At 49.2% G+C, this 12541-nt stretch overlaps 1 protein-coding gene across 1 annotated transcript in view; it reads right to left on the bottom strand.

Annotated features, from left to right (window-relative positions):
* PLXNA2 (plexin A2) overlaps positions 1–12541 on the bottom strand; it is a 222950-nt gene that overhangs the window by 195178 nt on the left and 15231 nt on the right. The window contains 1 exon segment of the mRNA XM_010365623.2: positions 797–2064. Within this exon segment, the coding sequence (XP_010363925.2) occupies positions 797–2029 (1233 nt within the window). The 5' untranslated portion in view covers positions 2030–2064.

The raw sequence follows: 12541 nt of genomic DNA, 5'->3' as shown, positions 1-12541 counted from the left end.
TTTGCCTTTGTCCACACTCTTGATTCTTCTCCAGTTTTCCATCAATTGGTCAAGTCAGACTCCTTTCCCTCTCCTCTGACTTAGATTTCCGATCTCCACTTGACCCCCTCACTGGGAACCACAATGGTCTATGGCTCTGTGTGTACATGACCTGGTGCCCATTACTTCTGATAGACCCAATCACCTGCTGCTCTTTCTCTCATATACTCTGATCTGGCTGCAGTGGCCTCCTTATTGTTCCTCTGACACTGCAGGCATGCCCTGAATTCTTTGCACATTCTCCTCACCCTTTCTCTCTCTCTGGAATGCTTTCTCTGGACACCTGCATGACTCCCTTTCTTCTCATCCTCAGTCTTTGCTTAGACACCACTTTCTCAGTGAGTCAGTCCTGTCAACTACTGCCTCTTCCCCTTCACTGTTTATTTTTCTCTATAGCCATTATCCCCATTTGGCAAACTAACATATATTATGTGTTCATTTGTCTCACGCAACTAGCATATAATCTCCCTGAGGGCAGTGAGCTTTGTAGGGCTATATGGTTCACAGCTGAAGCCTGAAGCATTTACAGTAGCACCTGGTGTGATATAGGCACTCAATACATATATTTGAAATGATAACGAATCAACACACGTATCCCAAGTATCTGGTGTACATAAGACCCTGATAACCTGAGTCTGAAAACCTCTTTCATTTCAGGCCTGTGGTGGTGTGGGAGCAGGTGTGCCCCAGGGCATGGACAGGAAGGTTGGAACCTGTGTCACGGAGCAGGAGCAGAGCGAGGTGCGTGCCTCCTTACCGCTTTGGTGCACTGGACGTCCTTCCCCAGCAGCCAGTTGAGCTCCAGGTTGCCCTCGCCCTGGTAGCAGGACTGCAGGCGCTCCTTGATCTGCAAGTTGATGGCCCGGATGGGGAAGGCACACAGGGCAGAGTCATCGGGCGGGTGGTGATACTGCTTCTGCCCTTTGGAGAAGATGGCGAAGAGTACATCATCCTGGCTGGTGATATTGAAGGCCTGGGCCAGCGAGTCCCCAGGCTTGGCCAGGTAAGCAGCCTGCAGGAGGCGGTATTCCACCCCGGCCCGGGTGCAGCCGAAGGGCAGGGACACATATGAGTGGAACTTGGGGTCATCCTTGCAAAGCCGCACAATGCGTGAGGTGTAGAAGAGGTCTCCAGCGGAGTTGATGGCCACACCCTCGGGGGTCTCGGGCTGGACAGTGAGAAAGTAGACAAAGCCCCCACTAGCAAAGCCATAGATGTAGAAGATGTCAAAGTGGGAGACCAGAGCTAGGGTGTCTGAAGGGATCTTGATGAGAGAGGAGACGAAATCGCTGTGTAGCTCATAGTCGAGCATGGCTGAGGACTCAGGGTCTCGGGGCAGCTTCCGGCTGGACAGGGTTGGGAAGTAATCCTGCTTCCCATCAACGGCTGTGCCGATGAAGAGCTTGCCGTCCTCACCCTCGGAGCGCACAATCACCCCATACATGGTGCCCGTCTTGTTGACGCTGGACAGGTAGTGCTCCTTCTTGTGGGACGGCTCCACCAGGATGAAGAGGTCATCCAGCCGCAGCAGCTTGCAGACCCCCTGGTAGAGGCTCCCACAGGCCAGCAGGCGGTTCTCAGAGTAGTCAATGATGAGCAGCTTGTTGACATTGTTGGTGAGGGTGAGCACTTCGCTGCAGGGCTGCACGATGAGGGGCGGGTAACAAGACTTGTTGTCCTCTTCTGGCCCTGTCTTATGAGCCACCTGGATGGTCAGGTTGCCCGTCAGCTTGTAGACCCGGTTGATGGCCCCCACGTAGACGGCCCCCGTCCCTCGGTGGACGGTCAAGTGGTTGAAGGTCCAGTCACGATTCTCAGAGTGGAAGGTGCTGAACTGAGGCATGCCAGCTGCTGTGGGGGCCAGCAGCACCCAGACCACTGAGAGCAGGACCACAGAGCGGCTGTCCACCTCCGGGGCCCGGGGCCAGGGCCGCGTCTGTTCCATGCTGAGAGGGACGGCGGTGAGGAGACGGCTCCTGTGTGTGCTCATCTGCTCCACCTTCCCTGGTTGGCCCTCACATGATTCTGCAAAATACAAGGCAGAGTGGTCAGACCAAAAATAAGTCCTAGGAGGAGCGAAGAGGCTGGCCTGACCCAGGGTCCCCATCCTGGTTTAGCTCTGTGAGTCTCTTTCTTCTGAATTTTGGTTTTTCTATTTTTAACATACTTTCTCCCTCTTAGGGATGTTCAGGGAATCCTGTTATCTATTTTGGTCTCTAGCCTTTATGCTATAGAATACTTGCTTTTTAAAAAAATTTTATTTTACAAAGCATCTCTATTTCTGGCCTCTGAAGCCATCGTTTTCATTTCTCAGAGAGGTTAAAAGGCTGTTGAAGTTCACCCCGCCAGTCAATCCGATGTCAGGACTAAAGCCAGTCTTCCCCACCCAACCGGCACGTCTTATCCCAGTCCAGTGGAAATCGCTCCTGTTTTTTGAAAGCTTGTTAGGCAGGCCCTCCCCCAGGCTCTCCAGGTCAACTGCTCCCAGAGTCTGATATTGTGCACAAAATTCCTTCCTATTTTAGACTTCCATCACCTCACTCCACTGCATCTCTTTACTTTCTCAAACTCTGTTGTCCACAGAGAGGTGAGGAGCTGGTCACCCTGAGTGAGAGTGCCCCTCTCTGACCTCAACCCTTTCTTCTCCAGCAAGAAGAACCCCGATCACTAGCTGTTAGAACTTGCCAGGAAAGGGAAACATGTTGTAGCCAACAAGACTGGGATTCCCACATGTGCCATTCCGGAGCCTGAAAAGCCCTTGGGAGACAGGCAGATCTCCTGAGATCCCCCCATCCTTCTCAAGGTGGACACCCAGCTGCTGCCAGGCAGCCAGGTCCTCGGGAAATTGCTTCAACCTCTGCCTCTCTGCAGGCAGAGCACATGGGGAGCCAGGACACATAGAGAACCAGTCTCCTTGCTAGGGAGTACTGGCTAGCTGAGTCCAGCTTCAGCCACCTGGGGCAGGGGTACCAGGTTTGGGAGAATGTGAGGAGCAGCAAAGGGTGGTGAAGTGAGGTTCAGTCTCATTTCAGGCACTGCTGGGGCCTCCTGACTGTTTCAGCATCCATGAAATGACCTGTGGACTGTAGTGGGCCGTGCTCAAAGCCCAGTCTCTAACCCTGACTCCTTTACACTTCCCCCTGCCTCCTGACTCCTAGGCTTTAAGGCTCCTCCACTTCCAGAGCCTTGGCGCTTACTCTTCCCTGTTCGAAGGAAGCTGCCCAGAGAGGCAAGGTGGGGCTCCTGAGGACAGCCTGTAGCCAGGGCCAGTCTGGGCCAGGGGCAGGAAGTCAGAGAGGAGAGCCTGGAGGTCAGTGAGCAGGACCTGGAGGTCAGAGATCAGGGCCTGTTCCATCACTATCACGGTACTGTCCTGACTTATGGAGAGGGACAGTGGGAAGTGACTGCGGCACCAGGAGGAGAAGGCAGCAAGCTGTCGCGCAGAGAAAGCTTTTCTCATCTGGACAGATCATCCAGCAACCTTCTCAGGCAAGTTCAGACAGAACTCTGGGCACATAAGGTGGCAGGGATGGAAACATCTGAAGGATGGAGAATTTGCTCCAAGGCAGCTTAGGAGAGGCCTTTCTCCCTCAACTCCCCATTCTGGCTGGATGGGGTTATAATTAGAACAGGCACCACTTAGAGAATCCCCTAGAGTTTCTTTAGGAATGACCCTTACTCTTGTTCAGCTCCTCGGCCTGGCAGCCACCATGGTGCTACAGTAGGTCCCACCTGACTCCCTCTTCCAACCTGACTCCCCCGGAGTGTTTGGGGTGACTCATGAGGCCCTGGGCTTCCTTGGAAAGGGGAAGGCAACAGGGATCTGAGATTCATGTTGACCTCAGTTACTCTGACACAGCCCTTCCGGCCCCAGGCGCACACCGGCAAAGCCTCCCAACAGACAGAGCTTTCAGTTTGGAAACCAGAGGTTATTTTTAGCTATGTCCTGAGGCCGGTAGCAGGACGTGAATTCCTGAAGAGGAGCTGTGGAAAGGAAATAACAGAATCCTTAAATTCTCCAGCTGGATGGGGAATTGCAATAGGCCATTCTCTGCACACCCTTGTCTTTGTCTCTGGGAAGAAAAGCTCCTTGGGTTCCAGGTGGAGAGCGGTTCCTCCTTGAGGAGCCGCGAGGGAAGGAAGGGGGTCCTGGTAGCAGAGATAACATGGAAGGACATGGTATATAGTTAAGATCAGTCACCTCAACTCCCTGCTTGGTACCCTCGCAAGACACAGTTTGAATAGTGAGTGGCTTTTGTTGTTGTTAGACAGAATTCAGCAACAAATTTGGGATTCGGGGCAAGTCAAGTCTCATGTCCCTTTCTGGTAGAATGGGAATAACTACAGTATGTACCTTTCAAGTTGTCGTGACAGTAAATGAGACAATATAGAGACCAACCTCTTAGCATGGTTGCAGGCAGACAGTGAGCACTTAACTTGTGTTAGTTTTTGTTATTATTATTATTATTATTACTATTGAGATGGAGTCTTGCTCTATCACCCAGGCTGGAGTGCAGTGGTGTGATCTCGGCTCATTGAGGCCTCTGCCTCCCTGGTTCAAGAGATTCTCCTGCCTCAGCCTCCAGAGTAGATGGGACTACAGGCACGTGCTACCACGCCTGGCTAATTTGTGTGTGTGTGTGTGTGTGTGTGTGTGTGTGTGTGTTTAGTAGAGACAGGGTTTCACCATGTTGGTCACACTGCTCTCAATCTCCTTACCTCGTGATCCACCCGCCTCGGCCTCCCAAAGTGCTCGGATTACAGGTGTGAGCTCCCGCACCTGGCCTGTTATTATCTTTGAAGACTCCACAGGAGATGGCACTGCAGAAATCCCACCATAGCCCTTGACTTCTCTTTTTGCTTATATTCTTCCTGTCCCATTCACAATGAGATGAACATTGTGGGTGGGCCTTTGAAATCTAGGCCTCCCCGACCCAGTGACAGAGTTGGGAAGTCTGGAAGTATGTGACAAGCGGAAAGAAATAGATCTAAGGTGATCTTCTCATCATACTACTGCACAAGTCCCAATGTAGCCTCTCTGCAGACTGCAGGAAGGCTGGTGGAAACACAGGATCCTGAGAGTTAGACTGAGAATGAAAAAACTTTCCTGATGTCTACAAGGCATGAGGTCACAGGGCAGGAAGAAAGGTGGGAGTCTCAGGAACCCTGGGTTCACATTCTGCCTGTGTGACTCATGAATTATAGTGTCACTCACTTTAGACGAGTCTAGCATTTCCATGAGCCTATTTTTTTATCTTAAAACAAAAGGTACTTGAATGAGTCAACCTATAAGATTTCTTTTTTCAGATAAAATGCTACTTTGAAGCTTGGTTCCTTCAGTTCCCAGAGTCTGTGATTCCAATAGCAACTGAGGTTTTTCACTCCAACTTGGAGACGTTGATTAGGCCAGGAGCTTTTTTATTTTTTTATTTTTTATTTTTCAGGCCAGGAGTTCTAAACAGACCACTCCAGCTGGGCTATTTTCCTCTCACCCTCAATCAACATCTGCTTCGGGATAAGCCGCTCCTGGTAACCAGTCAAGTGAATTCATCTCACAGGGCTCAGGGACCGCCCACCTGGGAACAGCTGTCATTGGACACTGGAGTCAAGAGGAGGCACAGTCTCCTGCAGTGAAAGGAGGTTTGCACCCCACCTTGGGAGTGTGGCCTTCATAAAGACAGCTGACTTCAAGGGCACGTTGAGAGCCTTCATCTTTCTATGCCAAATTGATGTGACTAAGTAGCTGTTCCAAGCAGAGCCCAGTGGGCAAAGACCAGGCTTCCTATCCACATTCTGAGTAAGGAGGGAGGGAGCCCACCTTTGTGCCTCTGGTGAGAGGCAGTGTGATATAATAGTTAAATGCATGAGCTCTGAACATAGGTGCCTGGATACAAATGGAGCCTATAGCTGTGTACACTTGGTCAAGGTACTTAGCCATTCTATGATGTTATCTAACTATCCATATAAAAGAGGGTTAGTACTAGTAGCTACCTCATAGTATTATTACAATGAAATCAGTTAATACATATCAAGCACTTAGAACAGTTCCTGGCCATCTTAAGCGTTCAAGATACATTAGCCTTTGTTATTAGCAATTTATTTGTCATTATTTCCAGCTCCTCACCTCCATCCATCCCATCATCTGTCGTAGAATGAATTTCCCATCCTCAGTTTGGTAGACACCGGTAAACAAACATGTCTATGACTTTGCATACCAAGTAGCACTTCCTCCTATCCCCAATTTTCTGCTAGTGTCAACCTCAGGAGGTTTCTCTTAATAATAATGCTTTCTTCTTTCTGTCACATCCCTCTCTGTCTAGTGCATGAAGTCACTTGTCACATGCATTCTCAAGAGCCAAAAGTTGCCTAGTCTCTGTTCTACCAGTTTCCCTCTCTCCTACTCCAAGTATCAAACCAGGGAATGCTGCTCTGGGACTCTTGCCCAAACAACAGAGTCTCCCAGGACATGTAACTCAGAGCGTTCCTGATGCCAAGGAGAGGCCACGCTTGCCTCTCTGGGAAGCAAGTGCCACTGAATATTTTATGTGGAGGGCCTGATGACACCATCTCCCCAATCAGGATTCAGGAGGCAGGTGTTAGTGACAGCTAGTGAAGGCATCTGATACCATCCTGATCAGCTGCTGCAGGCGTCAGTGGCAAAGCAGAGAAGAAATGACAACCAGGCGTTTCCAGTTCAGCTCAGCGGAGGATTCTCTCCTCCCTGCTACCCTCTCCTATTGCTCTTTTCAGGAGATCTGGGTGCACATGCCTCTATGTTTCCACTTGGCTTCCCCTTATAGCAAAAGGAGCTGGTGGAAAGAGAATTTAGATTCGAAATACGATTTTGCTAAATTGAGTCAAAGTTCATGTTAGTAGCTCTCATACCCGTGGGCCCATCTGTAGCTCCACCATTGCCACTAACTCCATTCCTAACAACCCTGTCATCAACATCATCATCACCTCCAGCACCATCCTGGAGCTGATAGTTTTCATAACAATAACAGCAAAGGGTGCCTACTATTACTGCTGCACCTACTAAGGGGCTCACGCACCCTGAGGAGCCAGATGGTGGTAGGGAAAAGATGAGCATGAAAATGAGGGCTGTGAATTCAGGGAAGTTAGCAGCTGTTCGGGGAAGTCACTTAGCCTCCTTCGTTTCCCATGGTGGAGAGGAGTCCGTCTTCTCCTTCAGCTCTTCCTTCTAATGAGTAGTGCCTTTAAAGCAGGAACTTTGGATGAATGCTGAGGGAGATTATAAGATTATTGCAACCCACTAGTTTTTTTTTTTTAATATGAAAGACACCACAGCCCACAGAAAGGAAACAAATTGACCAGGGCGACTCAAAATGAGTCAGAAACAGGCTGTAGTCAGAACCCAGACCTCGTGACAAAAAGGCAGACGCTTCCTCTGTTGTAGGTGGAAGGGTCCTGGGAGTTAGTTACGTTTTGCCTTCAGGCTGTCCTGTTTTGGGGAAAGTAGATGCCTTTGATGGTAGCCCCATGATATGCAGAAGTGAGTGTGGCATTGGGCCTGGACAACGAGGTGGTGCTCAGGGCAGATTCAAAGGGGGTAGATTAAGGGGCAGAACGAATGAAGGACACATGACTGAATGGCTCCTTTGCCCCTCGGGGAGAATGATTGCTTCTGTCCTCCTGTAGGCCCAGGCAGGCCCAGGCAAATGTCACACTGAGGACCATCACCTCTGCTGCAACTTGGGGGCTATGGTGTCCTGTGCCACAACCCCACAGATAGGTCAGATTTAGTCTATGCACAGAAAGCTCCTTCTTCCCAAAGAGTTAGAGCTACAGCAGAAGGGACTAAAGTTAGATATTAAGGGTGACATTCTGTCTAGAGAGGATCTCCAGAGCATCCTGCCAAGGAGATTGTGAAATTTTCTGATGTCGAATTTTCCTGGAAGCTGCCTAGGAATAAGTTTACCTAGAGGCAGGGAATTGGTCCCAATGGTCTCAGAAGGCTCCTTTTGGTTTAAGATTTCTATGAGAATAAAATGGTCTAAATGTGAGAGTCTGAGGCCCCATCTTGTCCCTGTGGGTGGAATGCTACTCAAGGACCTGTCTTCATATCCCTTGTGCAGCTGTATGTGCAAGCATTCTGAGCATCGCTCTGCCTAACACCGACCTTAGAGGTAGTCCAGGCACGTTGGGTAGCACAAGGTGAGCGAGAGGGCGAACGCGAAAGCCCGGGTAATGCCGACGGCTGAAAGGCCTCAATTAGAGTGAAAGGAGTTATCTGGTATTTAAATAATTATTAGAGTGAAGGAATAATCATGGGTTTGAGCTGATTTTTTTCCCCACTGTCACCCTGATGGCGTCTATAATATTATTATTCAAATGCCCATGATTCTCATTGAGAACCAAGAGAGGAGAGAGTGGGGGTGAGGGGGTGGGGAACAGGGAGAGGGTGGGGAGAGAGACTCATTTAATCTCCATGTGACAGGGCTGCAGGAGGTACGATTAGTCTTTTTCTTATTTCAGCTGTCACTCATGCACAGACACTGAAGATTGTTATTAGCGTATTTTATGCACGCGATTTAAAGGGAAAAGGGGGAGAGGGGTGAGGAGAGAAAGAATTTCCTACGGAAAATAACGGGACCAAAGGAACAATTTAGATGTCACTTCTGTACCAGCTGCATTTGCTTCATTAATCAAATGTCATTTTTTCCCTAGACTCTGTGCGGTTATGTGAAGCGAAGTGGCTATACCTTGCCCCAGAGTGAAGAAGGAAGGTGAGAGGAGAGAGTGGAGGAAAACAGATCTCTGTCTGCATGCACCCTTGGCAGCCTTCTCTGAGAAGGTGACACAGATGGCAGTATGGCCCCTCTAGGAGGTGTTAAGATAAATTTGGGTGACATTTTCTACCCAGTCACCCTCTCTTACTGTAAGAAGTTGGATCTCCTGCTTGTCTTCATAGATGCGATTCCTTTCACAGGTGGGATAAACTACATCCACACTCCAATAATCAAGGAGTAGGAGATGGAAATTTGGGCACGCTCTCACAGTCCCAATCAGTAAAGAGGAAAGAACCCATGCTCGAGGCGGTGGGGCAGCAGGGACTGTGAGAAGGGGGCTGTGTGTGGCTCTCAGCTTTGGACAAGGCCCTTGGATCTTACATACGTGCGTGACAGTGAGGGACCATCCATCTCTGCAATGGGGGACAGAGGCAGGGTAATGAGGCACAAGTGCAGGGGCTGGGTATTAGCAAGAAAGCAGGGGATTGAGTTAAAGGCTGAATTGTGTCCCCTGAAAATTCCTGTGTTGAAGCCTAACCCTAAGTACCTCAAAATGTGTGAGACAGTATCTTGTTACTGTTGTTTTGGTTTGGATTTTTTGAGATGGGGTCTCGCTCTGTCTCCCAGGCTGGAGTGCAGTGGCACGATCTCAGCTCCCTGAAGCCTCCACCTCCCGGACTCAAACCATCCTCCCACATCAGCGTTAAGAACCACAGGGATCTGCAGGGCCACAGGCACATGGCTATGCCTGGTTAATTTTTATTTATTTATTTTTTTTTTGGTGGAGATGAGGTTTCACCATGCTGACCAGGCTGGTCTTGAACTCCTGGACTCAAGTGATCCTCTAGCCTCGGCCTCCCAAAGTGCTGGGATTACAGGCGTGAGCCACGGCGCCAGTCCCTGAGACAGGGTCTCTATAGAGGTAATCAGGTTAAGATGAGGTCACTAGGGTAGGCTCTAATTCAGTATGATCTGGTGTCCTTATAAAAAGGGGGAAATGTGGAGCCTGAGACAGACACCCACAGAGGCCAGCTGATGTAAAGAGACATCCACATCCTCATCTGACCATCTACAAGCTCAGAAAGTGAGGTCTGGAACAGCTCCTTCCCTCACAGCCATCATATGGAATCAACTCTGCCAACATCCTCATATCCTCATCTCGGACTTCCCAGTTTCCGAACTTGGAGAAAATGAATTTCTGTTGCTTAAGCCACCTGGTCTGTGATGCTTTGTTACAGCAACGCTGGCAAACTAATACAGCAGCGGGGAGAAAGGCAATCAAACTTCATGGTTCAGGAATTGTTCTTTTAAAGAAGAGGGGTGTGGGTGTGCATGCACATGCAGACTTGCAGAGATGGGGGGGTATCAACAGTCAGGAGCTGCTGACTCCTGCTGCCTTCACCCAGTCCAGAAAACAGTAGCTCAGAGAACTCACTTGCTCTGCCCCTGACAGCTTCGGGATGAGAATTAGGATGTGCTGATTTCTGCTTTTCCTGCAGGGTGGACCCTACCCTTTCTTTTTCTTTTTTTTTTTTTCTTTTCGCTTTTCCTACCCAGAAGAGTGAATCTACCACTTACCAGACCCCAAGGAGAGATCTCCCCTTCTCCCACCCCGGGTCCTCCTCCAGGCACAGGCCCTGTCCTGGGACCACTGCTTTTAACGTCAGGGAGAGATTTCTGTTGTTTTTTTTTCCCCAGGTCTCCCAGTAGGCTCTGATCGAGCCCTGGAAACCACACCAGCTCTCCCAGGGCCTTAGCAAAACAGGCAGTGTTTGTCCTCTCCACTCACAGGCTATAAAAGTTTGGAGTTGTATCCCTGAATTATGAAGGGTTCCAAGATGTGCACTCATCTGAGGGACTGGCGGGGGCTCTGTTTCTTTCTGGGACACTGGCTGAGCTGGCTTTGCAAAGTCAAAACAAGATTCATTACCCTGGGGCTGGGAGCAGGGAGATATACCGCCTGACCCTGCAGACCTGCCCCATATGTCATGGGCCTGTCAGAAATCTCCCAGAATTCCCTTTATTATTCTAAAGGTCGCCACCCGGGCAGAGCTGAGAGAGCCGCATGGTATAAACCAAACTACAAGAGCAATCAATTTCAAGCAGCTGCCTTCCCTGCCACCCCATCCCCTGCTCCCCCTTCCTTAGGCTCTGCCCTCTTCAACCCCCTTTGGGGGAGGGTCAGGAAGGAGCCCTGCTTTGCCATGGCCACCTCCCCACTGGGTCAGAAAGAAATTCTCCAAATTAGCAGAGCTCTGATGCTATGAGAAGCAGGCCGTGGGAGCACTCCTGCCTTCTGTGCTAAGGGAGTCCAAGGAAGGTCATCCCACCTCTTCCCTGATTCTAACAGGACCCTATTTAAACCACCTTATCAGTTGAGTTGCTGTTCTGGTAGACATTACGGGATTAAAGGACAGAAAAAGGAATTCTCAGGCTCCTTCCAAAGGCAGGAAAAGGAAATAAAAGTAGGCATATGGCTTTGCTAAGCCAAGTCAAGATTCACGTTAGGAGACCTCATACTCTAATGACCACAAGTAACAAATTACTCGAAACTCTCATTTATTTTCTGGAAGAAAACAATGAAGAGTAGCTACTATTATTATCATTTATTAACCACCTGCTATATGGCACACTATGCTACATGCCCTGTATATGCTATCCATAGTTGTGTGATTACCTTGCAAGATGGGCATGACTATCCCCATTTCACAGATGAAGAAATGGAATCTCAGGAAGCCTAACTTGACGAGTATCAGCTAGGAAGCCAAGATTGCTGAGGCCCATGCTTTCGCTACTACTCTACACTGCCTAGATTCTTAAGGCTTATTTTTCAGCCAAACCTTCTTATCACTGGTCTGGGAGAACTCACCAGAATGTTTAGTAAGATTTGGCAAGTACTTTATGTTAAAGGTCAAAACTTGAGGCTCCACAGTTCCATTTATGTCTACCCCGAGCTGATCCTTTATTTTGGTAACCGGGCAGTGCTGGGGTAGGGCACACAGGAGTCGTGGTTATCAAGCACCAGGTGGAATCCAGGGGTGGCAAGAGGCTTGCTAGCTTGGCAGCCACCTTTCAGAGCAATTCCAAATGATATTTTCAAACAGCCTGGAAATGTCTCTTATCTAGTCTTCACTGTACAAGGGAGAGCCAGGGACTCTTTGAGGTTGAGATGGGGCAGGAGAGCAAGCTTAAAAAGTACTCAACTAAAAGGCTAAATAAATTACAGTTACTCCATATAATGGCATATTATGCTGCCATTAAACATAACGTTTTCAAAAATAATGACACTGCTCTAATTTACATTATGGGGAGGGAAAAGGAGGAACAATGATGGAGTAAGAAAAAACCAGAACAAAACACTAGGCATTCATCTCGACAGACCCTAAAATCCCACATACTCTCCTTTGAAGCTGTCCACATCTTTTTCTTCTTGAAGAAAAATGTTAATGGCTCCCAGGAGACCCAGGTGAGAGAACTTCCTGCTTTCTTTTGCAGACCTTCCTTTCTACTTCCAGTGGCCTCACATGGCTGGCCACTGAAGCTCTCCAGGGACAAGAATGACTCCCAATCCGTGATGCTTCATCTCTATCTCAGGGACAGTGACCATTAGTGCCAGATGATGTGCACTTTTTAGCACTGCTCATTTCCAGAAGCTAGGGTTCCCAAAAGTTCAAAGGGCGGGGCTCTTCACCAGGAATCCCCATGCTGCCTCCCTGAAAATAATGCTTCTAAGACAGTCACATTGTCACCAT

The sequence above is a fragment of the Rhinopithecus roxellana genome, chromosome 8 (genome assembly GCF_007565055.1).
Source record: "Rhinopithecus roxellana isolate Shanxi Qingling chromosome 8, ASM756505v1, whole genome shotgun sequence".
NCBI lineage: Eukaryota > Metazoa > Chordata > Mammalia > Primates > Cercopithecidae > Rhinopithecus > Rhinopithecus roxellana.
Note: the sequence above shows the minus strand (reverse complement) of the source record. Positions and strands in the feature narration are given on the sequence as shown.